Raw genomic sequence first — 27682 nt, forward strand, 5'->3', positions numbered from 1 at the left:
GTTAAGACAAAAATAAAGACAAATACAATAAAAGACAAATCATGTGCGCTCAGTTACATCTGCATTGCTGTACAATTTATTCTGTGAAAAACAAGAACAGGAAATGGAATGACAGGATTTCATCCTCTCAAAAGTCCGAAAGTTGTGTTTCTTTACATAGCTTTATGGGAACCGACTAGACATCTAGCCTACTTATACCTCTTTCTTTTAAGCCGTACTCTAAACAGTACTACGGAGGACGTCCAACCTCTAAAGGTTGCACATATCTGGCATACATTCAACGTGAGCCAGTGAATCATAAAACTTGACGGAGCCGATCAGACGTAGGACTCCTTGGCGTAAGAGCATTCTTCAAACACAGGCTGGCTGCACCTGCGTGACACCTCGCGGTGGCCTCTGGACACAGATTCGGACTGAGTTCTCGGGCGGAACGGCAGACGGCGCTCAACTAGGCCAACTTGGTCCTCCAGCCCTTGGTGGAAGCAATCCGTGTACTGGTTGACGGGACAGAGAGACAATAAGTCCTCGTGCACAGAGACGGGGCGAGACCTCTTGCCCAGCTCTCTGGCGTTGTGCACTGTCATCGATGAGTAATTAGAAGGTGCCAGCAGACCTGCGCTCAGAACGGCCTGCTCGTACGATGGAGGGCTGGAGAGCTGCTGTTGAAACACATCAATAGCCGACAGGGGGCGTGGTCTAAGCAGGGTCTGGGACGGTGTCTCTGCCTCACTCTGGGAGTCCTCCTTCAGTGTTCCGCAAGGAAAGGGCTTTCCCTTCTGGGTCTCCCCTTTCTTGTGGCTGCCTCTGTTCAAGGAGAATGCGCCCAGGCTCCTGGTCCTGACCGGGACCTTAGACTCAATCCGCATGCACTGAGAATGCTTTTGCACCTGTGGATCGGACATCCTGGAGCTGTCTATCCTGGACATATCGCTGAAAGGAGCCTGGTGGTCGGAAAGTGCCCGGCGAGGACAGGTCGGCGACGCCTGCGGGGAGCAGGTGAACACCGAGCTGTCAGATTGGTTGGACGCGGCGCTCTCCAGGGAGCAGGACGAGGAGCGTGAGCAGTCCTTCGAGGGAGATGTGGTAGGATTTCCGAGGGTGTAGCTCGCCATAGACCGTCCAAGCTTCTGGAAAGACAGAGCGGAGCCCTCCTCGTCGTGCCTGGCCAAAAGGACGGAGTCGTCCGAGATTTGCTTTTTAAGAGGCTCGAAATCCCTCCTCTGCAAAGAACAGTCGTCGTGGCTCCTGGTCAGGCCGTGCAGACTCTTTATCTCGGCTGAGGGAAAGATGATAGGCTCTGAACAGCGGCGGTTGAAGGCAGGCTTGGTGAAAGTGTGGAAGATTGCGTCGGAGGGGCAGGTGGGGATGGCCGTGCAGGAGTAAGGCAGCGATGGGACGGAGCCCTCGGTGGAGCCTGCATCCGCCTCAGGGTCGGTGCTGTCGTATGCCGAGTCATGCTGCTGAGAGCACAGGGAGTCTGGAGAGGAGGGGAAATGAGGGCAGGGTCAAGATTTTTTTAAATTTAGTCTCATATTCTTTCATACATTTTCAAATGCGGAGAACCCATTTCACCGGCCACCATCCAAAGCATGTGCATGTGTGTGTGTGTGTATGCATGTGTTGTAGTGGTGTGTCGTGTGACAATTAAAGATTCTTCTTCTAGAATGAAGCATCAATTTACCTGAGTTGTCCTCATCAGCGTCCCCCAGGGCGGTCAGGGCATTTTCTCCCAGCAGCTCGCGGCAATTCTCGATGAGGAACTGAGTTAGCTCTGTCACCTGGAGAGAATAAGAGTAGAGCCGTGTGAGTTAAGATCACAAAACACTCAAATGTAAACACAGGCAAATAAATGGATGTTAACCTCTGAATGAAAACTCATGGCATTATTTGAAAGAGTCCTTCTTTCAGTACTTTGCATACTTTGCAGGCCATATTAAAGTGTAACATTGTAATCTCATTCTTGTAAAACCACTTGAGGTTTTCGTGCGCCTCGGCCGCAAAACTCGAGGGGATTGGTCCAGAGAGAAAGTACACTTCGGCTGTCACAGTTTTGATCTGTTTTTGTGTAGTTAGTTTGTCATTTTAGTTTTGCTCCTATACATGTCTCCCTAGTTTTCCTGAGTCTTCATGTTTTTCTTTATCGTTTCACCTTTATCAATTAGTGTTCACCTATGTCTTTTGGTATTTAAGTCTGCAGGTTGAGTTCCTTTGTGTTAGTTTGTCTTGTTGCTTGCCCTGCCAGTTAGTTTGTCTCCTTGCCAGGGTATATTTGTTACCAAGTTTAGATTTCCAGTTTAGTTTGGTCATATTCAAGGCCTAAATTTTGGCCTGCCTGTTTTTCTGTTGTACTACCCTTTTTGAATTAGACTCTGCTGTTTTTGTAATCCTGCCTCAGTGTCTGCATTTGGGTCCTAGTTCTAAACCGTTACAGCACTCATGACGAGAGATTCGTCTGATCTGTTGTCTTTTCCCCCGCATTTTATTTTCACCTTATCTAGCTTGTCTTTCTGCTGGTCGAGGGGGGTGCTATCCAGCTGAAGGAGTGTGGGTGCGATGCACACCGCCAGGTTTCGGGCGTCCATCTTGTTGGTGTCTGAGTTCTGGAGGATGTGATGGAGGACCCTCAGCAGGCGCTGCAGCAGAAGCCTGTTGAGCGCTGGGAGCTCCTGCACCACCCTGGAAAGGGGGAAGGGGGGTCAAACGGAAACGGGAAGAAGATAAACTTGAGTTGCAAAAAGAGAAGTTTTAAGTGGGGCAGTGTGATTTAACATGTCAGGCAATGGAACTACTTCTCCTTTTTTTCCAGCATTTATGTAACAGTTCTATAGGTCAAAGGAATGGACTGGAATAGAAATGACTTCTCCGAATATATCTCAGCATTGTTCGAATAGACAGAGTTGTAATGGGCGACCCAATTATTACTTGGTGGTGCCTACCTCCTGACTTCTGAAGCTCTCTGTAGGTTGCCTTCCGTGTCTAGAGCCTTTATCCAGGTGTCATACAATTCGGAAACCAACAGGCTGCCTGGAAGTTCCTTCAGAAAACTCTGGAGTGAGGAGGAAATGGAGGTTAATTAGAGATATTTTGTCAAGCCAAATGTCATCCAATGGAACAATGGGTGAGAACATCTATTATGGGGTGGGAAGATGTCTTGTGGTTTTGAAGTTGGCATCTCTCACTAATTGTAGGCTGTGGCTGCCGCCATTATTGAACTTATTCCTTAGCATAGCTAGTGTATGTGGGGAAATAAATGAGCATGTACTTTGAGGAGCCCCACAAGCAGGACCACAGGCAGGTCCTCCATGTCCACATCCTGGTGGCTGTTGAGCTGGTCTTTGATGATCCTCATGGTCTTGCTGTTGGCAGGCTTGCGGAACACCCCCTCGGTGGAAGGGCCCCTCTTCCACAGCAGCACCAGCATGTCCTGGTAAAAACAAAGAACAAAAGGAGAGCGGGTGGTAAATGGTCAGAATATTTCTTGGTCGGGTGGTTGTTACAGAAAATGTCATGAAGATCTAATTTGTTGACAAGTGGACTGTGGACACAGGAGACTGTGGGGCCTCCCATGTGTAAAATACACAAGGTCAACTTCCAAATGAACTTCACACCAAAACTGCAAAAAGCCGAGGATATAACTCGCTGCACTGCAAGGTTGCTGTGGTTGATTCTCAATGACAAAAACTGATAAGGATTCATAGGTCAGCCACAATCTCTGCGAGAAAATAATCATAGGTCTGCTGAAGCAAAGCAAAGCAAAGCAGTTCATTTCAGCTCTCAGCCATGTTGCCTAAAAATACACCCATATTACAGCCATTATTATAATTATTATTATATCCCCTGTGGGGTTGGCATGAAATTTGCTCCCACTTACGAGCTACCAAAACGCCTCCACAGTATTTTATGGGGCAGGGGTGTACCCAGCTCAGGGTAAATAGGGCAGAGAAACAGGTAGACTATTACACTTAATGATGAGGTAGAAACATCGACATACGGTGACTGGCTTGGGCAGAGAGGAGTCGTCCGGGCATATTTTGCAGAGCGGCTGTCCAAACAGCTGCACCCGGACCTGCACCTGGACAAACCCAGATCCTCTCCTCAGCTTCCTCAGTAGGTTCCACTTGCTGCTGCCTTCTAGTGTGACACATTAAAGGGTTTGCTCCGTCATTCAATGGTATTTTTTCCTTCTCCTATAAAGAAACATCTTTCAGAAAATTCTCTTTCTGTTAAGACATTTCTGTTCTGACATGTTAGGCACCTCATGTGTTATACTATATTAACTTTTGTGTGTGTGTGTGTGTGTGTGTGTCTGCTCTGAGCCCCGATCTTATTGTTGTTGGTCTACTTTCTCTGCACTTTAAGCAAGGTTGGAGGATGGGTGGGGTCGGGGGTTGCGGCCCTCCTTTAAAATTTCCGTTGGACAACGCAGACGTTCGCGGGACTTTCTTCAAACTCACCAATCGGCTGCACTACTTGGTCCTCCGGGTTATGCAACGGCTCAGACAGGGCGGAGATCTTTGCGTTGTCCTGGCAACGAAACAGAGAAAAGGGGATGTGGTGATGAGTGCAACGGAGGAACATGTGTCAGCAGAGAAGGGAGGGAGGAGGTGTGTCCCCACACACACAAACACACACACACTGACAAAATCTTGACTGTTTGTCTATTCATATCTCTGAGTGGTACGTTATCCACCGGACGTGCGGTAGGAATCCAGTATTCTGAAAGACTGGTGCAGTGCTCTTACAAAGATGTGTGAAGAATGGGGATTGGGGAATGGGGTTTTTGTTTTTTTGGCACTCACGTTAAATGCAAACTCCATGAAAGGTTCCATTGCACCTCCAGTTAGAGTTTTAGTCTAAAGGTGGAAGAGAGGAAGAGAGGCAGAGATTATTTATCAAGCACCCTCAAATTGGCTCTACATGGTTCAAGGTTTACGTGGCGGTGTCATCGGGGCAAGACTTACTGCAATGGTGCCACTCAACACCTTCATGAGTACACTGGGAGGCGGAGTGGTACAACCGACCTTCGCTCTTGCCTCCCGAACCTTGCTGCAAAGAGGACAAACTGTCACAATCCAATTCTGTATGACTGTGGCCCCTTTTGGTGGTTGGGTGTTTGGCATTGATCTAATATAACTGCTCCCTATATGTGTGTTGCTGTTAACCATGCTGTTGCTGCTCGACTTACAGAGCCTTCAACGTATAGTCGAATTTGAAACTTATAGGACTCATTTCAAGCCTTACAAACGACATCTAACATGTTATACTTATTAGGAGGTGATAATAAGCATGAATTGAAATGATATAAAACATTAAGGTTACGGTTCAAATAAACCTCACTGTGAGACTAATGTTCTGCATCTTTCAGCAGCGAAGAACAGAAAGGCATTGAGATCCTCCCCGCAGCAGGGCACTAAGTCTCCCATCAGGGTACAAAGTCTCCATATAGCGAACATTTCCGACAATCATTTTTGCGAGTTATTTCTCTGAGACTAATTGTTCTGCAAATTATTGTTGTGTGTTTCTTACCTGTGGAGGGTGTCCAGCCAGCGTTCCTTCACCTCAGGCGAGCTGCAGGTGAAACGGACAGCATTAGGGACGGACGGTGACTGTTAATCCACAATGAGACGAGCGCTGACTGCGGGGGCCCCAGCGCCCACGGAGCCCTTTTAACAACTCTCGACGGAAAACGAAACTCGGTCATGGGAAGAGGAAGTGGCGTCATGGTGCGCCCCCCGCCCACCCCCCTCGCCATCCTCCAGACCAGACACATTCCACTTCCTCCTCGGCCTACTCAGCTTGTTGTGGAAACACCAAAGGTACAGAGCCTTTCACTACAAGATGTGGGGTGTTGACGGTAACTTTTACCGGCCTATGTCTGTTTAAACACAAGATGCTTTTGTTGAAACACGTCTTGGATGATTAATTTCACACTCTTGGAGTGATACAGAATAACAATAACTGCTGTTATTTCTTGGGAGGGCGTGACTCACGCTCATTCCTCAGTACACTTATCTTAGCCAGCTCAGTTTACTGCCAGTAACGCATCAGATCAATATGTTAGTGTTTAAAAAATCCCTTTCCAGCGATTAAGGAGATTTCACCATGACCAGACAACTGTTTCCTATAAACGGCAGTAGTTCCAGGTGAAATCACCCCCACACAGAGAGGAGAGGGGAAGAAAAAAACAGACATGTGATTTGGTTTAAACGGTCGATTTCACAACAAGTTGTCTGTCTTGTGATGCTACAAAGAGGATATTGCACTTCTCTGTTTTGGGTCAAGGGCTTTTTCTCTTGGTCTGTGGCATTCCATTGGTAAAACCGGTTTTATTTAAGAGAGAGAGAGAGAGAGAGAGAGGGAGAGAGAGAGAGAGAGAGAGAGAGAGAGCACGAGCACCTGAAGGACACCATGCAGAAGGTGAGCGCCCAGGCCAGCATTAGGGTGATCCGAAGGTCCACATCACCTCCCCTCTCCTTGTCTTCGGGGTCTTCTTCGAAGTTGTAAAGCCAGATGTCTCCCAGACTCACCCGGTGCTTCAGTCGGTAGCTGGCGTCGGACCTGAGACAAAAATAAAACAAACAAAAAAAACAGGGAGTCCATTAGATTCTAAAACCTTGGGTGGATTGGGTACAAATTGACAAACACATTTGCTCAAATGTGTTTCCTATTGGCTGGCTCTGGTTCTGGCCATCTCGTGTGCATGCTGTGCATTGGCAGCACGGTGCTTGTTATCTTATTATTATGTTTTTTATTATAATTTCCGATCAAATTAAAACCATGCTTATTTAATAAAGTCTCTATGTTAGCTATGTGAAACACCTATGCTATGCCCATATAGCATATATATATAGTCGATATTAAAGTGTCTCAGGTAAAGTGCAATAATTTACAAAATGTTATTTAATTTTATTATATTAAAAAAAATTTTTTTTTATTCACTTCTCCTGTCCGTGGTTTTAATGTTGTGGCTGATCACTGTACAGTATATCAAGTTCAAGAGATTATTTGTCACATGCATATACATTATTATACCATAAATTGGAATACATAATACTAAAGCATTAAACCAGACAAGAATACAAATTAAACAACCAACAGACACCATCAGAGATGTAGTGAAGGCAAAATGCAAGTGTGTGTGCGTGTGTGTGTGTGTGTGTGTGTGTGTGTGTGTGTGTGTGTGTGTGTGTGTGTGTGTGTGTGTGTGTGTGTGTGAGGCAGTGATTGTGGTTGTCAATTGCCCTCCTCCATATGCTAGAAGATCTGAAAGTAAGAAGCAGAGCGTCCTTTATCGACTGAAAGAGTAAAAACAATTTGCATACAAGTATACAAGAATAATGATCAAAAAATGGACCATTTTTCCCTAAGAGTTGTTGAAATACACAATGTATTGCTTTGGTTTGCAGTGGAACATAAAGAAAGTGAAAAGAAATACTGGATTTTAGTTTATTCCACACCAAAATGGCACCAGACAATATTATTAGCAACCACTTAGAAACAACTGGCTTTCAAACAGGTGATTTAAAAGAGCCATTCAAGTCACCTGTGTGGAGTCACAGTTGTCTGCAATCAATTAATTACTCATTCAATCGGTTTGACTGGGGGAAATGAAAGAAGGAAAGAAAGAAAGAAAGAAAGAAAGAAAGAAAAGCAGGGGAATGTGTGAGGAGGCCAGATGGCGTGTGGACAACTTCAAGGCTATGCAGGGACCCTGATGTTCCTACGCCATCAAGACGTTTATGGTTCTGTAGCCCCATTTAACACCAAGGTGTGTATTAAAGTCTGTCCCGTATGCCATTATTTACAAAATGAGTTTTATTCATAATAAATCAGGTTTATTATGTATCTCATTTTATTTAATTGTACGGTGTACTCAATTTATGAGCTTTAATGCAGGACTGCCCCCCTGAAAGCTGTGCAAAGTGCCCTCTAGAGTGCCCCTACAATAGAGAAAAGATTATTGTCCTCTAGGTTGGCCCTACCATAGATCTTTTGGGGCTAAATTAAATAAACATTAGCTTTAATAAAGATATTTTTCAATGCTTGATTCAAAATTAACTTGTCACATTGGTTAAGTGGAGTAGGGATAACCACCATACTGTATGACTGATTTAGTGGCACGTCTGTTGCTTATGTGGAAGAAACAACCGCACGTTGGGAATTCCCTAACAGTCCATTTCTACAAGTCCTCTAAATATAACCGTTACGTTTACACTTCCCCTTTTACACTTCTACACCCTATCATCCTAATATGAAACAACAGTACTTGGTAGGACTGAGTGTTTTTGTTTTGCTTAAAAAAACAGGTTTATAAAACAAACTACTGAATTTCCCTCCCTGAAAATAACAAAGTGTTATAGTATCTACAGTAAATCCACCAAATGCCTTTGACCATTCAACTGTTTCTATTTCTTTTGGGCTTTTCCAGAGTGAAACAGAAATTTATTTTTATAAGTGGATTTATTGGCTGCTTCGCTCTTACTGTGAGAGCAAGCAAGATTTTCTCAGCAAAAACGTTCACCCCTTGTGAAAAAGGACAAATAAATCACTTGATGCCTTCAAGGGAATTTCTTTTTTGGTTGATATGCACAAAGCCCATTTCATAATGTAATGTAGATATACATTACATATGCTTTTGTCCAAAGCGGCTCACAGTAACAAATTTTTGTCATAGTATCAAACCACTCTGTCTTACAGACAGCTAAACCTTATAGGAATAAGTTGCATTAGTAGATTAGAGAGATCCTCATTATATATATATATAAAATCTTTTATTAATGATCTTCACACTCACTTAAGCTTGGCAAAGATGAGCACGTCGCTGAAGAGAAACAGGTGTCTCTCCCTGGTCTTGGCGTCCTCAGTCACCTGGACACACTCGTCCAGCAACAGCTCTCCATTCTCGCTGCTTAGGCCCAGAACGAATGGACACTGGTCCATGGTGGCCCAGCACGAAGCCTCCTCCCTGGGGCAGAAGGCAGATGGCAGAAGTACTTTTAGGGGGTTTCCTTTAGACAACCAGCATATTAATTTGTTAAAGCAACCTGCGGCATGGGTTTCAAGGGAAATTCCGCTACAAAACAGCATGAAACTTGTTTCACAGATCAATGCAGAATTGATTTCCCGTTGTGGCTGGTCAATGCAGTCTCTGTAAAGCACTCACGGACAGGGTTCCACAGCAGGAAGATGCAACATGGACGGTCCATGTTGCATCTTCCTGCTGTGGAACCCTGTAGGGGGCGTTATAAATGGACATACCCCCTGTAAAGAGCTCAAATGTATGCTCCATTTATATGTATATATGTGTTTAATTTATTATTGTTTTTTTATTTAAGAAAAAAAATCCTTACTCAGATACTGTTTTCTGTGATTGCCTACACACTTGTTGCAGAATTTGGCTGTTTGTGTCAAAACTCTACACAAAAGCCAAATAATACCTCAATAAGTTCTCACTTCTATGTCGAAATGAAACTCTGCAATCAAAACCTAACAGTCCTTTTTCAAAATGGTATTTTTGCAACAAAATTATCCTGACATGCACCATTTCAATTACGCTTTCAAACCAGCAACAACCCACTGCTGTCTTTAGTACTTTGTATACCTTTTTAATGTTCTCATACAGGCTTCTGTGAAAGATTGTTCCAGTACAGTACATCTACTCAAATTTCAATGGAAATGAAAAATAGAAAGACTTAAGAAAAATGTATACAGCTTATTGTTATTATCTGTGGTGTGGTGTGTGGATGGGATGGTTTGAGCAGCCACACCTGACCTGGATCTATGTGATTGGGTCAGGGTGGCTGCATACCTGTTGCTCATTGATTGGGCTAAAGAGCGGCAGGTTAAAACCCCCATCCACACATACACTCAGGATAGGAGCCCTGTCATGACATGTTCCAGCTGCTCCTGGCTAATTCCATCGAGCCGCCTCTCTACAATATACGGGTGTCTACAACCCATTGTCGTCTGTGTCTCTGTGCCAGAGGGCCCTGAGAAGGTCACTTGGCGTGTGGTAGGCAGAACTACCACAGTGGCACCTGAACAGGGACTCCGGCACGGGGAAGGGACACAGAGGGGCTGTCTGAAGATGCCCTGGAGCCACCAGTGGGTCAACTGGCGGCCCCAGCACCAACCCTCACGTGACTGGCAGCAGTAGCACCCAGGCAGAGGACCAGGGGAGAAGCAGCCACCGCAATCACCATGGGTAACAGTCTGCAGTCTGCAGTAACAGTCAACTTAAGTGGCCCTAGTGTCATTGGAAATATGTCTGGCTATTACCTGGCTCCCTTCTTTGTTCTCATCCTCCTCCGCTCTCTTGCTCTCACTTCCACTTGCAAAGTTCTCACAAAAGAGGTAAGCTTAGCTGAGGCCTATTTGTACAGTAGGGCTAAAGCTCAGATCGATTGGTGTTCAATAAGTGTTGTGTGGGTGTTGCCAAATTCAGGTATGTTTTGCATTCTGATTTGAAGGGTTTTCCCAATGATTGCAAGTGATTTCATTTGTTGATTGTAAGAAACTAATTGCAAACAAACTGCAAAGCAGAATGTGTTTGTACTTTTGGTGCATTTGTTTAAGGCATGGTTACAAAATTTAAGGTTTTGATGCTTTTGTCCGAGCATCCACTTTCAGTGTGTAAGCAATCGGCAAAAACTAATTCGTAGACCAAAGTTCAGATCTTGGTTCAACACGGTGGTTCTCGCTCCTGTATGGGTGGATATTCAAATGGCGCTAACAAAATGGTACTTTCCCCAGAACACTCAACTTGACACAGAAAATAATGAACAAGCACGCAAACCCACACAGATGCAGTGGTGTAACAAACTCACATCAATCATGTTAGTGTAATTGAGTAGTCTTATTTACACCGTTGTGCAATACTTTTCTGAATTCTAATGTAAATGTAATCTACTGTACTTCAGTTCTCTAGACCATAAAGAATAGGTCTCAACATTATTTTGAAATCAAGCAGTCATCATGATCACATTGGTCTATAGCTTACTTCACACTGACGGCAAGAACAAATCGGAAGTCCATTCTTTACTGTGGGCAGTCTTATTCTGCAAGTTGCGGCCGCCTGCGCAAGCACCTCGTGTCGATTACGCACATTTTAGTATTTGTAGAGCTTATTGTGCATATTCACAAATCACTTGCGCTTGAAAAGCTGTAGCTCGCTGCAGTGTGGAATTTCTCGTCTGATTCAGGCTCCTATTCGAGTCACCTATTTCAAAATAATGAATCTCTGTTTATATAAGTGAATTGTGTGTATTTTTTCGCACTTTGCAAACACTATATAAAGGCAGTTTATTCATGGAACATGGGTAATGTCCAGTTGAGCATAGTATAATTTTCCCAGACATACAGGTACATCTCATAAAATTAGAATATCATGAAAAAGTTAAATATTTTGTCACTCATTTCAGAAAGTGAAACCCATATATTATATAGATTCATTACACGTAGAGTAAAATATTTCAAGCCTTTATTTCTTGAAATTTTGATGATTGTGGCTATAAATAATGAAAACCCAAATTTCAGGGTCTCAAAAAATTAGAATATTGTGAAAAAGTACAATATTGGAAAGTCATGGTGTCACACCCTAATCAGCAAATGAACTCAAAACACCTGCAAAGGTTTCCTGAGCCTTGAAATGCTCTCTCGGTCTCGGTCAGTAGGCTACACAATCATGGGGAAGACTGCTGACTTGACAAGTTTCCAGAAGACAGTCATTGACACTCTCCACAAGGAGGGTAAGCCACAAAAGGTCATTGCTAAACGAGCTGGTTGTTCACAGAGTGCTGCATCCAAGCATATTCATCGAAAATTGTGTGGAAGGAAAAAGTGTGGTAGGAAAAGGTGCACTAGCAAAAGGGATAACCGCAGCCTTGAGATGATTATCAAGCAAAATCCATTCAAGAATTTGCGGGAGCTTCAGTAAATGTACAGGAAGATGTTATCACCTGCTGGGCATTGCTGCCTGTCACACCTCCTCCGGTGCCCATGGGTCAGCTGCAGGGTCATCAGCCAGACACCACCATTCACCAACGTTTCACTCCTTTTAATTCTGGAATGTCTCCTGGTGGCGGAGCAGTGACAGGGACATCTCCCTGTCACCCCCTGCAGCTGATAGTTGTTCTTCCCTGCGGCTGTTGTCTGGGGTTAGGTGTTCTTTCCCCAACACCTATCCTTCCTCCTCAGCCAGAGCCAAAAGCTCCCTTTCTCAGTCTCCTCTGCCAGGTCCTTTGTTGCCCTCTTTAGCCTCCCTCTGGTCACTCCTGCATCCCTCAAGAGGCGTGTGGTTGACAACCCCAAAAACCCTCGGCATCCGACCTCCGCTGAGTAGATGGTAGCCTTCCAGCCAGCCTCCCGGCACTCAGCAGCCAGCTCTGAGTACTTTGTCTTCTTACGTTGGAAAGCGGCCTCAATCCCCTCCTCCAGTGGTACTGTGAGCTCGCTGAGGTGCACAGATCTTGCCTTGGTTGACCACACAACTATGTCTGGTCGGAGAGATGTGGCGGTGATCTCTGTGGGGAACCGGAGCTGGCTGTCGAAGTCAACCCTCATGTTCCACTCCTGGTCGGGGGAGAAGGGCCTTGATGTTTCTGTTGGTCTGGTGTTTCTCCTTACCCCTCCTTCTGAGACAAAGCTGGTGTGGTCTTCTGCTGATGGTGGTTCTTTGTTACCCTGTCGACACACCTCCAGCACTTCGGCCAGTTTTCTCAGGACCTGCTCTGTAGCGCCCCTGTGAAAGCGCGATCTTGCAGCGTGATAAGATGTGCTGGAGGCTTACATTGGGGGCATTACAGAGTGAGCAGCATTCTTCGTTCCCAAACCACTCGTGAAGGTTCCGAAGACAGGGAAGTGTGTCATAGGTTGAACGAATGATGAAGCTGAGTCTTGCCTGTGGAATCTTCCACAGGTCTGACCAACTGATGTTCCAGTTAACAACTCCCTCCCAGGTTGTCCAGCTTCCTTGTCGGCCCTGTGACCCAGCCTTGATCTTGTAGCGATCTTCTTTGCAGCCGACCGACAGCTTGGTCAACCTCGGTTTGAGCATTCCACTTATGGTCGGTTGGAACCTTGGCGTTTGCGTTCCTTCCGACTGGTCTGTGGAATCCCTTAGCTCGAGAACCAGTCTGGTCTTCTCCCGCATGTAACCCAAACTTATGGACTGCAGTGGCAGCTGCAGTGTGTTCTTCCCAAAGAGACCGGTTTCAGATAGGCACCGTGGCAGCCCCAACCACTTTCGGATGAATTAATTGGCTTTTCCATCCATCCTACTTGCGGACAATGATGGGCTCTCACTCATTTTCAGGGTCCACATTACCCTCCTGTAGAGTGTGACCAGTGAGAGTCTGGTAGCACCAGACCTTATACTTCCCAGGAAGTTGGCTTTGGTCGATTCCTGTCAGGTCGTCAGAGAGCTGTTTCATGACGGTTTTACCCATCTGTTTATCAGACAGCTCTGCACTGTACTACCTCCCCAGTCTTTTAATGGGTTGCTCAGATAGGAGTGGGATTTTTTTTCTCCTCCAACGACAAAGATGGTGCTGTCATTTCTGACTCCTCTTCTGAGTGACAGGCTACGAGATTTGGAGGGCTTGATCTTCATTCTTGCCCACGACATCAACTCATCCATCCTGCTCAGTAGTTGCGATGTGCATGCTGCTGTTTGAAGGAGGCTGGTGACATCATCCATGTAGCTCCTTAGTGGGGGTAGCCTCTGACCAGTTGGTAGTTTGATCCCTCCAAGTGGTGAAATCCTGGAAGGAAAAGCACATCTGCAGATCGCTGAAGTACTGTGCTACCAAGACCTGATGCAGGTGGGCATGTGGAAGAATTCCAACGCGTAGTTGATCAGCGTATGTGGGACTGATCCATACGCGTTGGCAAGGTAGAGCCTGATGACATGCAGGTCGATCTTCTCCCGCTGGGCCTTCTGGATCTGGTCCCAGATCATTGTGGAGTGCTCTACACATCCTGGGACTCCTGCCTTCTGGCAGTTGGTGTCGATATAGCCGTTTTCTAGCAGGTAGTTGGTCATCCTTCGGGCTAGTACTGAGAAGAAGATATTTCCTTCTACATTCAGCAGGGCAATGTTTCGGAATTGGCCAATATCTCTGGAGTTTGTTTCCTTGGGAATGAAGACTGCAACCGCTCGTTGCCACTCGGATGGAATGAGTTGCTTTTTCCAGGCAGTTCTCATTAGGTACCATAGCAGCTCTAGTACCTTGGGGCAGTTCTTATAAAACTTGTAGGGGACTCCATTGCGGCCTGGTGCTGAAGAGGACCTTGCGTTCTTCACGACTTGCCTGACTTCACTGAGCTTGGGGGGCATGATGTTGAACTCAGGTGTTGGCAGTGAGGGCCGAGGCACGTATCCTGTTGTTCCTCAGGGGACACTCCTTTGCGGATCACTGTACTGCTCTTTAACGTGCTGTTCCAATTGCTCCCTGGTGGTTTCAAGCTTACCTCAAGGAGTGGACTGAGGCTGGAGTCAGCGCATCAAGAGCCACTACGCACAGACGAATCCTAGGCATGGGCTACAAATGTCACATTCCTTGTGTCAAGCCACTCCTGAACCAGAGACAACATCAGCAAGCATCTTACCTGGGCTGTGGAGAAAAAGAACTGGACTGTTGCTCAGTGGTCCAAAGTCCTCTTTTCAAATGAAAGTACATTTTGCATGTCATTTGGAAATCAAGGTCCCAGAGTCTGGAGGAAAAGTGGAGAGGCACACAATCCACATTGCTTGAAGTCCAGTATGAAGTTTCCACAGCCAGTGATGATTTGGGCTGCCATGTCATCTGCTGGTGTTGGTCCACTGTGTTTTCTGAAGTCCACAGTCAACACAGCCATCTACCAGGAAATTTTAGAGCACTTCATGCTTCCTTCTGCTGACAAGCTTTATGGAGATGCTGATTTCATTTTCCAGCAGGACTTTGCACCTGCCCACACTGCCAAAGGTACCAAAAGCTGGTTCAATGACCATGGTGTTGCTATGCTTGATTGGCCAGCAAACTCGCCTGATCTGAACCACATAGAGAATCTATGGGGTATTGTCAAGTGGAAGATGAGACACCAGACCCAACAATACAGATGACCTGAAGGCTGCTATCACAGCAACCTGGGCTTCCAATACACCTGAGCAGTGTCACAGGCTGATCGCCTCCATGCCACGCCGCATTGATGCAGTAATTCATGCAAAAGGAGGCCAAACCAAGTATTGAGTGCATAGAAATGAACATACTTTTCAGAAGCCTGACATTTCTGTTTAAAATATAATTATTTATTATTGATCTTATGTAATATTCTAATTTTCGGAGACACTGAATTTTGGGTTTTCCTTATCTATAGCCAAAATCATCAAAATTTCAAGAACTAAAGGCTTGAAATATTTCACTCTGTGTAATGAATCTATATAATATATGGGTTTCACTTTCTGAAATAAGTGACAAAAAATATTGAACTTTTTCATGATATTCTAATTTTATGAGATGTACCTGTATTTTGTTATGCATGGTGTGCATCAAGCTTATCTCTTGGATCAACTTTCATCAAAGTAAATAATAAACATATATGTTTTTCATATAAAAAATAATAACTTTATGTTTTGTATTGATTTTTACTCATGATTTGATAAATACATTTTACTTTTCGATAGGTATGATATTTGGCTGGTGATGACATTTACATTTAGCAGACGCTTTTATCCAAAGCGACTTACAATTGTTCAAACACCGACGGACGCAGCCATCAGGAGCAATTAGGGGTTAGGTGTCTTGCTCAAGGACACTACAGCATGCTAGCAGGAGGAGCCTGGGATCGAACCAGCAACTTTTCGATTACTAGACCACCAGCTCTACCGCCTGAGCTACCACCCCCATGACACTTTGCTTCGACTAAACTTTCAATGCCCATCCCACCTCTGTTCATGACCACACAGGAAAACACAGCTTGCTCATATCACAAGGCGGTGGGTGAGAGTGAGACGTCTTTGACATTTCTATTTCGATCGGACTCTCCCACTTTGTTTTCTGATTGTTCGCGACCAATGCCAAAGGTTAACAGTTCATGTTCAGACATACTGTACACACAAGTGTGAGGTGATCTACTTGAGGGGTGCAGAAACTTTTTCCCCTGGTGGGTCGAAACTGAGTGAATTGCCATCTGAATGAATTGCCTGTGTCTATCTAAAACATGGATATCTGATAATTATTATCACTGCCCTATTTACTGTCCCTTAATGGAACGACCCAATGCCTTTTATTTTATACGTGCTCGGTTAAGCTACACTTATTGTGATTCTTTTCAACAAATTTAGAAAAGAATCGCTGTCTCATTAAGTCCATTATCATGTCGCTTAGGATCTCGAAAAAACAGCCACTTTTTTGTACACCGATGACTGGGGAGTAAGCACACAACTGTTTAAGATCCCTTGTTCTGTAAATTCCCCCACCGTGACACCAGAGCCTGTGGCCTGAAGAGAGTACATTCTCTAACCCACAGACAGAAGCAGCGATGTCAGAGACCTGGCCCAGAAACACGAGTGAGAGTGTACTATTAATGAAGTGTGCGGTGGCAAACAGATGGCTGGCCCCAGTTGGTGTGGGAGGCATTTTATGTGTTTCACAACAACATTTGTCTTAGACTGTTATTTTTTATCTTCTGTATTAATGTGTCAATATGTCTGTAGCATGACATCGACCCCAAACATACAGCCAGAGTCATAAAGAACTATCTTCAGGGAAAATCCGCGTCAAGTTCAAGGCTCTTATGCTGGCCTACAGAGTGATTGCTGGGAATGCTCCCGCCTACTTAAATGCTCTTGTAAGAGCACATGTTGCCCCCCGGATGCTGCGCTCGTCAAATGAGCGTCGCCTGGCTCTGCCGGCCGTACAGCCACGGCAATCCAGGCTATTCTCATTTGTAGTTCCACGTTGGTGGAACGAGCTGCCAAAAATGACCAGAGCGGGGACCTCCCTCTCTGTCTTTAAGAAGCACTTGAAGACCCAGCTCTTCAGTGAGTACCTCCTGTCCTAATCTACAATTACTTAGCACCACCTTGCAGTATTTATTGTTACACTAAAGTTGTTGTTACACTAATCTCTGTCGCAATGTAGCTTGAATGTTATTCTCCCTTATCCTAACTGGTTCTGGTGTATAAGGTCGGTATTATGTTGTGGTGCCTCCAGGCAGTTGAAAGGGCCCCGAAGCCACCCCTGAATCCCTCAGCACCATAGACACCACACAGCTGCAGGAAAGCCCCGAGCACCCCAACCTGAAGCCACAGAAAACCCCCGGGCCCCCAGAGAAGCCAGAAGCCCACTGAGCAAGCCCCATGCCCGGCCCGAAGGAGCATAACCCAGTCCCAGAGAGCACAAGGAGACCCCGCACCCCTGAGGCGCACACATACAACCCACCCCCATGTGCAGGCACGAGTCACAGGCGCAGAAACTGAGTCAGGTGCCGCGCTGACAGACCGACACCCTGCCCGAACCCCCCAAATGAAGTTAACCTGTAAAAGTTATAGTGCATTTTAGGTTCATCCTGAAATTTCACCCGAAAGCCAAATATCCCTAACTTTTTGTGAGTAGTGTATGTGTGTATATATATATGTGTATATATGTATGTGTATATATGTATATATGTATGTATGTATACTATACATACTATATATATACATATACTGTATGTACATATATATACATATATGTATATAATGTATGTGTGTGTATATATATATATATATATATATGTATATATATATATACTGTATGTATGTGTGTGTGTGTGTGTGTGTGTGTGTGTATGTGTGAGGTAGTGATTGTAAGTCGCTTTGGATAAAACCGTCTGCTAAATGACTAAATGTAAATGTAAATGTGAAAATAAGAATAAAGAGGCCCTTACAGAGCCCTGATCTCCACACCAATGAGAATTTCTGGGATTACATGAAGAGACTGAAGAAATTGAGATCTGAGCCTAAATTCGCAGAAGAACTGTGGCAAGTTCTCCAAGATGCAAGAACAACCTACCTGGCAAGTACCTTTAAAAAGAAAAAAAGGTGTAACTGTACCGAGGAGAACTGGTGCTGTTTTAAAGGCAACGGGAGGTCAGGTTTTTTTTCCATTTACTGCACTTTGTATGTCGTACATTGATAACTAAAAGCTTTGTCGCAGATCGTAGAGTATGGGCAAGATGGAACATTTTATTTATTTTACCTGTGCTGTCAGCATGCTGGCCATACAACAGATTATGTGTATGCTATTGCATCTCGGAAAGAGTTAGTCTGCAAGTGGAGTTCAACTTCTCAACCTGCAATGCAACGCTTTATTAATTCTCAAATCGTCAAGAACTGCTGCAATAACTCTGTCCTGTGGACGACCTGTAGGATGACAAGCATTGTTTTTGTTATACAGAACCGCCACCAATCCCCCTCTTTAGTGAACTATTTTACCATGTTTGGGTCTATAAACAACTAATCACTACTCCAAGAGGGGGAGAATCACCATGGGCGAGACAAATAAACAAAGAACCAAACAAACATGTTCACGGAAAAACAAAGTGTCCACCAGTGAGTGTACAGGACTTATCCTAACTGGTTCTGGTGTATAAGGTCGGTATTATGTTGTGGTGCCTCCAGGCAGTTGAAAGGGCCCCGAAGCCACCCCTGAATCCCTCAGCACCATAGACACCACACAGCTGCAGGAAAGCCCCGAGCACCCCAACCTGCAGCCACAGAAAACCCCCGGGCCCCCAGAGAAGCCAGAAGCCCACTGAGCAAGCCCCATGCCCGGCCCGAAGGAGCATAACCCAGTCCCAGAGAGCACAAGGAGACCCCGCACCCCTGAGGCGCACACATACAACCCACCCCCATGTGCAGGCACGAGTCGCAGGCGCAGAAACTGAGCCAGGTGCCGCGCTGACAGACCGACACCCTGCCCGAACCCCCACCCAGCAGGCGAGCCAGTGGGACCCCCATGCCCCCCCGCGCAAGAGCGAGGCCCGCCTTACCACAGCTGACCCCGGCCGCGAGCCTCCATCCACGTAGCCTAGTCTTCTCAGCGCAGGGCACCCGTATGTTAGCCCCCCCCCCCCCCAGCGACGCCAGCAGGCCGCCAATATATATGGGCCCTCCACCACCCAGGGCACCTGAGGCAGAGAGGTTGCGCAGCGGGACCAAAGGACGACAGCCACACCCACAACAGCAAGCGGCCCGCAAGGCACAGAAGGCGCTCTCTGCAGCCCCGCCACATCATAGCACACCAGAAACCACCAGGCGCAAGGGGGCTCACCCAGCCAAACACACCCCACACCAACCCACCAGCGACCCACCATCCCGGAAAACCCCAGTGCTCAATGTGTGCTGTTGGAAATTGCAGTTAAAATTGGGTGTGGAAGTTAGAGTCCTTCAAGCAAGTCGAACCCAATTCACTTGCACACCTCCTGCCCTGCAGACCCTGGTCTGGTGAAGTGATTTTTGGAGTAGAAATTGTATGCGAGTGTATGTTTTCTAAGCTAATATGAGTGGGGTTCAAATTTAAGGATGGACGAGAAGCACGTCGGGGCAGGAGCGTGACATGGAACAGCTCAGCTGCCCACCACATCCCCACCAACATAGCTCGCACCCCACCGTCCCTCAAGCCCTAGGCTGATGAGTTTTGGCACTGGGAGAGATGGGCGAAGCGCAACCAGATCAACGCAGGGGTGCAGCAGGCCGGGGAGTGGCCACGCAGACCCGAGCCTGGCATAGCGCGCCCACCTCCCAAACCCAACCACAGCGCAGTGCGGCCTGCCATGCGCCATGCTGGGCAGCTCCTTGCCCCCATCAGGCCCCTGGTTAGCCCGCCAAGCACATCCAGCCAGGCTCATGGTCCCTGCCCGGGTCACAGGACCAGACAGAACTCCTAACCAGCCCCGGCATGACAGGCTACCCCCCCCCCCCCCCCACGGGATGCAGAAGGACACACAAGCCCCACCACCCCGCCCACAGGATGGACGACCACAGTGGTGCGCCGACCACAGGGTCAAGACCCAAACCCACAACCCGCACCCCCTGCCCGAGCCCAAAACCAGCAAATATGCCTCAAACCAACACACGGACGCCAGCCGCAGGCACCCCGCCCCAGGAGCACTAATCAAGTGGCTCATTAAGATTAAAATAACATTTCCAAAAGTGACCTGAAGACAAATCACATATCTGTGTGTCTAATATATATATTTGTATATATATATTACATTTAGCAGACACTTTTATCCAAAGGGACTTACAATTATTCAAACACCGATGGACACAGCCATCAGGAGCAATTAGGGGTTAAGTGTCTTGCTCAAGGACACTACAGGGAGCCTGGGGTCAAACCAGCGACTTTTAGATTAATAGACGACCAGCTCTACCTCCTGAGCTACCATTCCCCATTTGTGTGTATATGAATATATGTGTATATATATATATATATATATATATATATATATATATATATATATATAGATATATATTCATTCAGGTCTGAAGAAAGTGCAGGCCACTCCATTTGAGGTACCCCAGTCTACAGCAGCCGTTCCCAAATGATGTGACCTCGATGAGCTGGAGCACTGTCGTCCATGAAGATGAAATTAGGCCTGTGTTGTTCATGCAGGGGCACAATGACTGGATTAATGATGTTATTCAGGTAGTATGGGCTTGTCACTGTACCATTCACAAAGTGTAGGGCAGTTCTGCATTGACTAGACACACCTGCCCACACTGTACCACACCACCACCAAAGGCTTGTCTGGTGACAACGGTGGCTAATGCATAGCACTCTCCTTGACGTCTCCTACATCGTTGGCGGCCATCATTTCTGCTCAACGTGAATCGACTTTCATCAGAGAACAGCACTGAGGCCCACTGGTCCCTCGTCCAGCGTAAATGCTCCCTGGCCCATGCAAGACAAGCTTGCCTGTGCCTGGTGGTGTGGTCAGGTACCCTTGCAGGTGGTCTAGCACGCAGACCACGCTGATGTAAACGGTTTCAAATGGTCTGACCTGACACTTGGATGCCTCTCACCTCCCTTAAATGTGCCTGGAGTTGAGTGGCATTCATCATCCAGTTCCGCAGGGCACTGTTCACAATGAAGCGGTCATCAGTGTGGGATGTGGCCAAAGGACGTCCACTTGCCTTTGCCTATGCCTTTCTGTGACTCTTCCAGTCTCTCTGTATCTCTGTTGCAACCTGCTGATCACACTCTGTGACACTCTAAGCTCAGTGGCCACTTCGACCTGAGAACATCCTGTTTGAAGCCTCGCAATGGCAACGTACTGTTGATCAATTGTTAGGTGTCGTCTTGGACTCATGATGTCAAAATGTGAACAGCATGATGAAGAGGACTGTTTAAATACCAAATTTTAATTGAACCAGGAAATTTATTGGTCGATTCATGGATCAAACACCTGTTGTGAATTTTGCCGTTCAGCTCCTTGTTAGAGAACAGCAAGTTGTGCAAAAAGTACTGAAACATTGAACAGTTGGACATGTGCATTCAAAAGTTTAGAGAAGGTCAAATAAAGTTCACCTGTAAAAGTTATAGTGCATTTTAGGTTCATCCTGAAATTTCACCCGAAAGCCAAATATCCCTAACTTTTTGTGAGTAGTGTATGTGTGTATATATATATATGTGTATATATGTATGTGTATATATGTATATATGTATGTATGTATACTATACATACTATATATATACATATACTGTATGTACATATATATACATATATGTATATAATGTATGTGTGTATATATATATATGTATATATATACTGTGTGTGTGTGTGTGTGTGTGTGTGTGTATGTATGTATGTATGTATGTATGTATGTATATATATGTATATATATACAGTGGGTACACTTCGACTATGAGAGACAGAATGGGGGGAAAGAATCCAGGAAATCACATTGTAGGATTTTAAATAAATTAATTGGTAAATTCGTCGGTAAAATAAGTATTTGGTCACCTACAAACAAGTAAGATTTCTGGCTTTCACAGACCTGTAACTTTTTCTTTAAGAGGCTCCTCTGTCCTCCACTCCTTACCTGTATTAATGGCACCTGTTTGAACTCGTTATCAGTATAAAAGACACCTGTCCACAACCTCAAACAGTCACACTCCAAACTCCACTATGGCCAAGACCAAAGAGCTGTCAAAGGACACCAGAAACAAAATTGTAGACCTGCACCGGGCTGGGAAGACTGAATCTGCAATAGGTAAGCAGCTTGTTGTGAAGAAATCAACTGTCGGAGCACTTATTAGAAAATGGAAGACATACAAGACCACTGATAATCTCCCTCGATCTGGGGCTCCACGCAAATCTCACCCCGTGGGGACCTGTAGAGAGCTGGGACCAAAGTAACAAAGACTACCATCAGTAACACACTACGCCACCAGGGACTCAAATCCTGCAGTGCCAGACGTGTCCCCCTGCTTAAGCCAGTACATGTCCAGGCCTGTCTGAAGTTTGCTAGAGAGGATTTGGATGATCCAGAGGAGGATTGGGAAAATGTCAGATGAAACCAAAATATAACTTTTTGGTAATAACTCAACTTGTCGTGTTTTGAGGAGAAAGGAAGCTGAGTTGTATCCAAAGAACACCATACCTAGTGTGAAGCATGGGGGTGGAAACATCATGCTCTGGGGCTGTTTTTCTGCAAAGGGACCAGGACGACTGATCAGTGTAAAGGAAAGAATGATTGGGGCCATGTATCGTGAGATTTTGAGTGAAAACCTCCTTCCATCAGCAAGGGCATTGAAGATGAAACGTGGCTGGGTCTTTCAGCATGACAATGATCCCAAACACTCCGCCCGGGCAACGAAGGAGTGGCTTCGTAAGAAGCATTTCAAGGTCCTGGAGTGGCCTAGCCAGTCTCCAGATCTCAACCCCATAGAAAATCTTTGGAGGGAGTTGAAAGTCTGTGTTGCCCAGCGACAGCCCCAAAACATCACTGCTCTAGAGGAGATCTGCATGGAGGAATGGGCCAAAATACCAGCAACAGTGTGTGAAAACCTTGTGAAGACTTACAGAAAACGTTTGACCTCTGTCATTGCAAACAAAGGGTATATAACAAAGTATTGAGATGAACTTTTGTTATTGACCAAATACTTATTTTCCACCATCATTTGCAAATACAGTAAATTCTTTAAAAATCAGACAATGTGATTTTCTGGATTTTTTTCCCTCATTTTGTCTCTCATAGTTGAGGTGTACCTATGATGAAAATAACAGGCCTCTCTCATCTTTTTAAGTGGGAGAACTTGCACAATTGGTGGCTGACTAAATACTTTTTTGCCCCACTGTATATATATATATGTGTGTGTGTGTGTGTATATAAAGCAATTTAGTCCTATGTTTCTCAATTGAACAATAGATATTCGGGCAATTAATAACAATATCTTGTATATGAAAACAGATGTGCAGATTCCTTCACATTATTAATTATTTCAATACATAAAAATGTTCACATAACTGTAACTTCTCAGTTTGATAGAGATATAGAGTAATGAATTGAATAGCAAGGTGTTCAACTGTATCTACTGAAGTGGCTTCAGGGTGGTGGTGGCAGGATCGGAATACACGTCTCCATAATCAGTTGTCAAAATGCTTTATTCTGGGACAAAACTAATATTTCAATATTTATTTTATGGGCAAGGTACACATACATTTTGAATATCAAATAATTAACCAAAAAACACATTTATAACACAGAATTTAAATTATTGAATTTGATGACCTTTAAGACCGTGGGTGGGAAAGGTAGTATTAGCAATATGGATGTTGTAAATAGCATACATTTCATTTTTCAAAGCGTTTAGGACAATTTCTATGTAACTTTTGCAAAAAGTAAGGGCCCAGTATAGACCCTTGTGGTACACCTGAATTGATATCTGATAGTTTGAGAGTAGAAAGCAGGATGTTGTTGAGAAACAAATTAAGCAAATATTTAATGGATTAGGACGACAGACCTGATTGGAGACCATGGCATTCCCAATGCCTTCCCAAAGGCCAGTGATGGTGCAGAGCGTCTCCTCTGAGCCAGGGTTCGAAGGTGCTGAAGGACAAATAGACAATTGACATCACAACCGCATTTAAGAATGGCAATGATTGGTAATGATTGTTTGTTGCGTCCACTGTTAATTCCTGTCTTAATTCATGCCTAGTTACATTCATCTCATTGTGATTGGCCTCAAGTTACAGAAGAGGATTAAGGCCACATGAAGAAAAAAAGTACCGGTGAAAAAAATGTTTTAAGATGTATATATTCTAAAATTAAACAAAAAGTCAGATAGAAAAAGACAGACATAAGATTAAAACCAGAATGGATTTTTTTTGTCGTAAATTATGACTAATTTCTCAGAATTCTTTGATTAATCGCTTTACTCAAATATTTTTTTCACAATGCAATATTATCTCCATCTAAGAATCTCCATATCAGAACTAAAAAGGTGCAATACCATGGACAGACTGCGAGCAATATTCAGTAGATAGCACCATTACGGTACTATAAAAATCATTGCCTGTTGGACATTAAACTTGGCTTGCTTTACTGTGTATGCAGCATCTCATTATTCATTACATACACAATTTCATTACGTAGACAATTTACCACAAGAATGGTTGCAAAAATAATTTAGTTGCATTTTATTTGTATTATAATTATCTTTATAAACTTAATCTTGAATACACATATCAACAGAAATTACACCTTTTTTGTGCTGTGCTTGTGCTGCCATGTTGGCTTGGTGATACCCAGAAATAAAGCTCCTGTAACAGAGAAAGTAAAAACTTTTTTCTCGCTTTTACCCGATTCTCTATCTGATGATGATCTGATGACCTTTTGGAAACTGTGTGAAACTATGAACATTTTTCTATGACCAGAGATTTTAAGTTGTGAAATTCAGTGCCCATGGATATTATTGCAGCCTGCTAAGTCCCACAGATTCACCTCACTCAGTGAACATGAGGGAAATTAACTGAAAAACATCAAAACCTTATATGTAAAAAGCGATTTTGAGGCTATTTGTCAATGTGGTTTGGTGTTCGGTCTATATATTTCATTCAATATTTAATCCAAGAAATTACGGCCTTACAATCTCAAGTTTATCAAACAAGCTGCTTCGGGACGTTGAACTCAAGATTCAGGAAAAACTACGATGTAAAGAAATTCCCACGCAATTATTTTTGTTTTAACCGTTCAATGCCGGAAAGCACATCAATGCTGTATTATTCTGAATCCGGGTCAATTGTAATGAGAGAAAAGTGTTTTCCCAGTGTGCTGAGGGAAAACAAACATGGATTGAATATTGTCGTCGCCTGAATGGTCGGTGTTGGACAGACCTCCTAGAACTGGTTTATGTGGATGACGGCAAATAAAAATTAAAAAAACAAGCTTAACGCATCACCAACTAGAAACAAACTGTTGACAATGCATCTCTAGAAGATCTGCACTGGAGCAGAAGACTGGCTGAAACGCTGACTCATTATGGTTTATGCGTTAAAAGGACCAGGGGAAACCTGACCAGCCCAAAGTGCATCGGACAGAAATACATTTTGGGATTTTATTTGTGCTCTGAACTTTTAAATTTCTTAAATACACTCAAATATCGAGAAAATACAATTGTCAAAGGCCACTTTGGGGTAATTGGGGTTTTCACTGTAAATGCACTGCATTTATTTAGCACTTTTCTAGTCTTGCGACAACTCAAAGCGCTTCACAATAGGTGTAATCACTAGACGACCCGCTCTACCTCTTATGAAATGTAGAATAATCCATACCGATTTCCCAATCCCTCTTAATTCATCCATTAAATGGAACAGCAACGCTAAGAGCAAAAATGTGGGATTATTAATGAAAAGAAATTAATCAGCATCCCTGGCAAAGGGTTGAGTTGTTTTTTGGGGTTTTTTTTATCCACCAGAGCCAGAGACGCTGGTAAAGAGACGAAGTGCTCTGACGCATCAAGGTGGACGTTCCAATTCACATGTTAATTGACTCACTTAATTTACATTAATCAGGGGTAAAGTCGTTGATGGGGGGGCGTAGTTTTTCCTGTGACAACAGCTCAATTTAAGGAACAGGCTTTTTGTTTGGATGAGGAAGTTACTTTTTATTTATATCGCGATGTTTGAGCACAGTCAAATTATGAACCGTCACGAGTACTTTAGGAAGTTTACTTCTCACTGGATGAGTTGTTTTTCCATTGTCCTCAAAGATTCTACCGACAATCCATTTGAAACAAAGATTGGCCTTTTTGAGTAAGTCTGAGTATCTCAGAGCTCTGTGTCCATTGGAGCAAACCGGTCTCTCCCACTCACCAGGTCCTAACCTTGGTTCTGTTAAGGGTGGGTTGATACTTACAGGACGCAGGGACACCGCTGCATCGTCGTAGCTCCCTCTCCTCATTGCCGCCATCCCAGAATCTAGGGCTTCGGGCATATCCATGCTCAGTGTTGGTTCCAAGCAGGGCTGCGAGCATACACGTCTGGAAATGGATCCTACGTGGTGCAAACGTTCTGCGGTGGAGCTCAGAGCGGGAGTGGTTCCATCCTAAATGGGACGGGAGGATGGGTTCCTTCATGGGACTAATGAGGGGAACGAACAATGCGGACAAAAGAGGGAAACATTGGGGGGGGGTTCTGCTTGATCCAGGCCTGCATTGGCCCGATGTAGTTCCACCCCCGCCCACTCCCACAGTATGACCCCAGCGCCATCGCTCAACCCTCCCTCTTTCCATCCCTTCCATCTCTCCATCCTCCCACTACCCCTAATCCCCCGCTTCCACTTCACTGGGGCACTTTTCTGGTCATAATGAGATTGCCAGGCATCCCAACAGAAGCCATACTGTCTCACCCCATTTCCAGGGCAAATGGGGCTGAGATACTATGACAAAATGTTAGTGATGACATCCACTGTGCAAACAGTTAATCACACACAAACAAACACATTTTCCATGAGCATTTCGATTGCATGTGATTTACATGAAAGTTTTTTTTCCGAGAAAGGCTTTTGTGTAACAAATCTGAATGGTTGCAGGCAGATGTGGGTGGACAAGTTTTAGGTGAGTTTGATTGGTTCTATCAAGCATGCGTGATTTGCTAAGTCTTCTATGGGCTTTAAGGAACTATCAGAAACTCAATGTGAAAAATACACAAGAGTTTTAGCTAACAACCTTAACCTAAACCAAACAACCTAAAGGGTCTAAAAGACATCTCTTACATGTACTTAGCATTCTCTTTATTTGTTTTTGCATCGTTTGAGTAATGGCCCATAAGGGCATGGAAGCCTGTGGTGCCGTCAAGTTGTCTGACAGAACCAGCTAACATTTATTCTAAATTACTCTGGACAAAACTGCTGAATGTAATGTATTTAGATAGCAATAACATAGAGTTTGGAGACACGCCCAAAGTCGTTTGCATCCTTCACACTTTCTTTAAAACATTGTTGCAGCAACATTTAGGTGCATATAATGATGGTCTTACACATAGGGAGCTGTTCTTTTTTAGTGTGCTGTTGTCTAAGAAATCCTTCAGTTATAAAATGCAATGGCTGCCGTTTGTCTGTGTTTGTCTTTGAGATGCTATTGCTTGAGCAATGCATCAAAATTGTACGAAATGAGCCACATTCAAGAGGGTTTTTGTCTTTCTTGAGGATTAGAGC

The 27682-nt window shown here is 44.6% G+C and overlaps 2 protein-coding genes across 2 annotated transcripts; both read right to left on the minus strand.

Moving 5' to 3' along the window:
* On the minus strand, positions 1-5607 carry tagapb (T cell activation RhoGTPase activating protein b). Its single transcript, XM_080021651.1, has 10 exons — positions 5527-5607; positions 4962-5046; positions 4800-4853; positions 4455-4524; positions 3992-4131; positions 3263-3424; positions 2937-3046; positions 2490-2676; positions 1682-1778; positions 1-1477 (listed from the first exon to the last, which is right to left on the minus strand). The coding sequence occupies exons 2-10, from the start codon at positions 4986-4988 to the stop codon at positions 318-320; spliced, it is 2007 nt and encodes a 668-aa protein (XP_079877777.1). The 5' UTR covers positions 4989-5046; positions 5527-5607; the 3' UTR covers positions 1-317.
* LOC307247269 (rho GTPase-activating protein 20-like) lies at positions 5523-26467 on the minus strand (the record flags this gene model as incomplete). The annotated part of the gene is made up of 5 exons (XM_080023381.1): positions 5523-5568; positions 6397-6558; positions 8795-8965; positions 23991-24076; positions 26384-26467. 5 exons carry the CDS (start codon positions 26465-26467, stop codon positions 5523-5525), a joined length of 549 nt encoding a protein of 182 aa, XP_079879507.1.
* Positions 26468-27682: the final 1215 nt, after the last annotated feature.

Source organism: Zeus faber (genome assembly GCF_960531495.2).
Source record: "Zeus faber genome assembly, chromosome: 2".
Taxonomy (NCBI): Eukaryota; Metazoa; Chordata; class Actinopteri; order Zeiformes; family Zeidae; genus Zeus; species Zeus faber.

What these genes read in the sequence shown, in the direction of transcription:
- tagapb (XM_080021651.1), bottom strand. Translation starts at nt 4,988, where the DNA reads ATGAAGGTGTTGAGTGGCACCATTGCA. An exon ending in TGTTGAGTGGCACCATTGCA is followed by an intron (nt 4,854 to 4,961) that starts GTAAGTCTTGCC and finishes TTCCACCTTTAG; the next exon opens with ACTAAAACTCTAACTGGAGG. An exon ending in CTCTGCCCAAGCCAGTCACC is followed by an intron (nt 3,425 to 3,991) that starts GTATGTCGATGT and finishes TGTTTTTACCAG; the next exon opens with GACATGCTGGTGCTGCTGTG.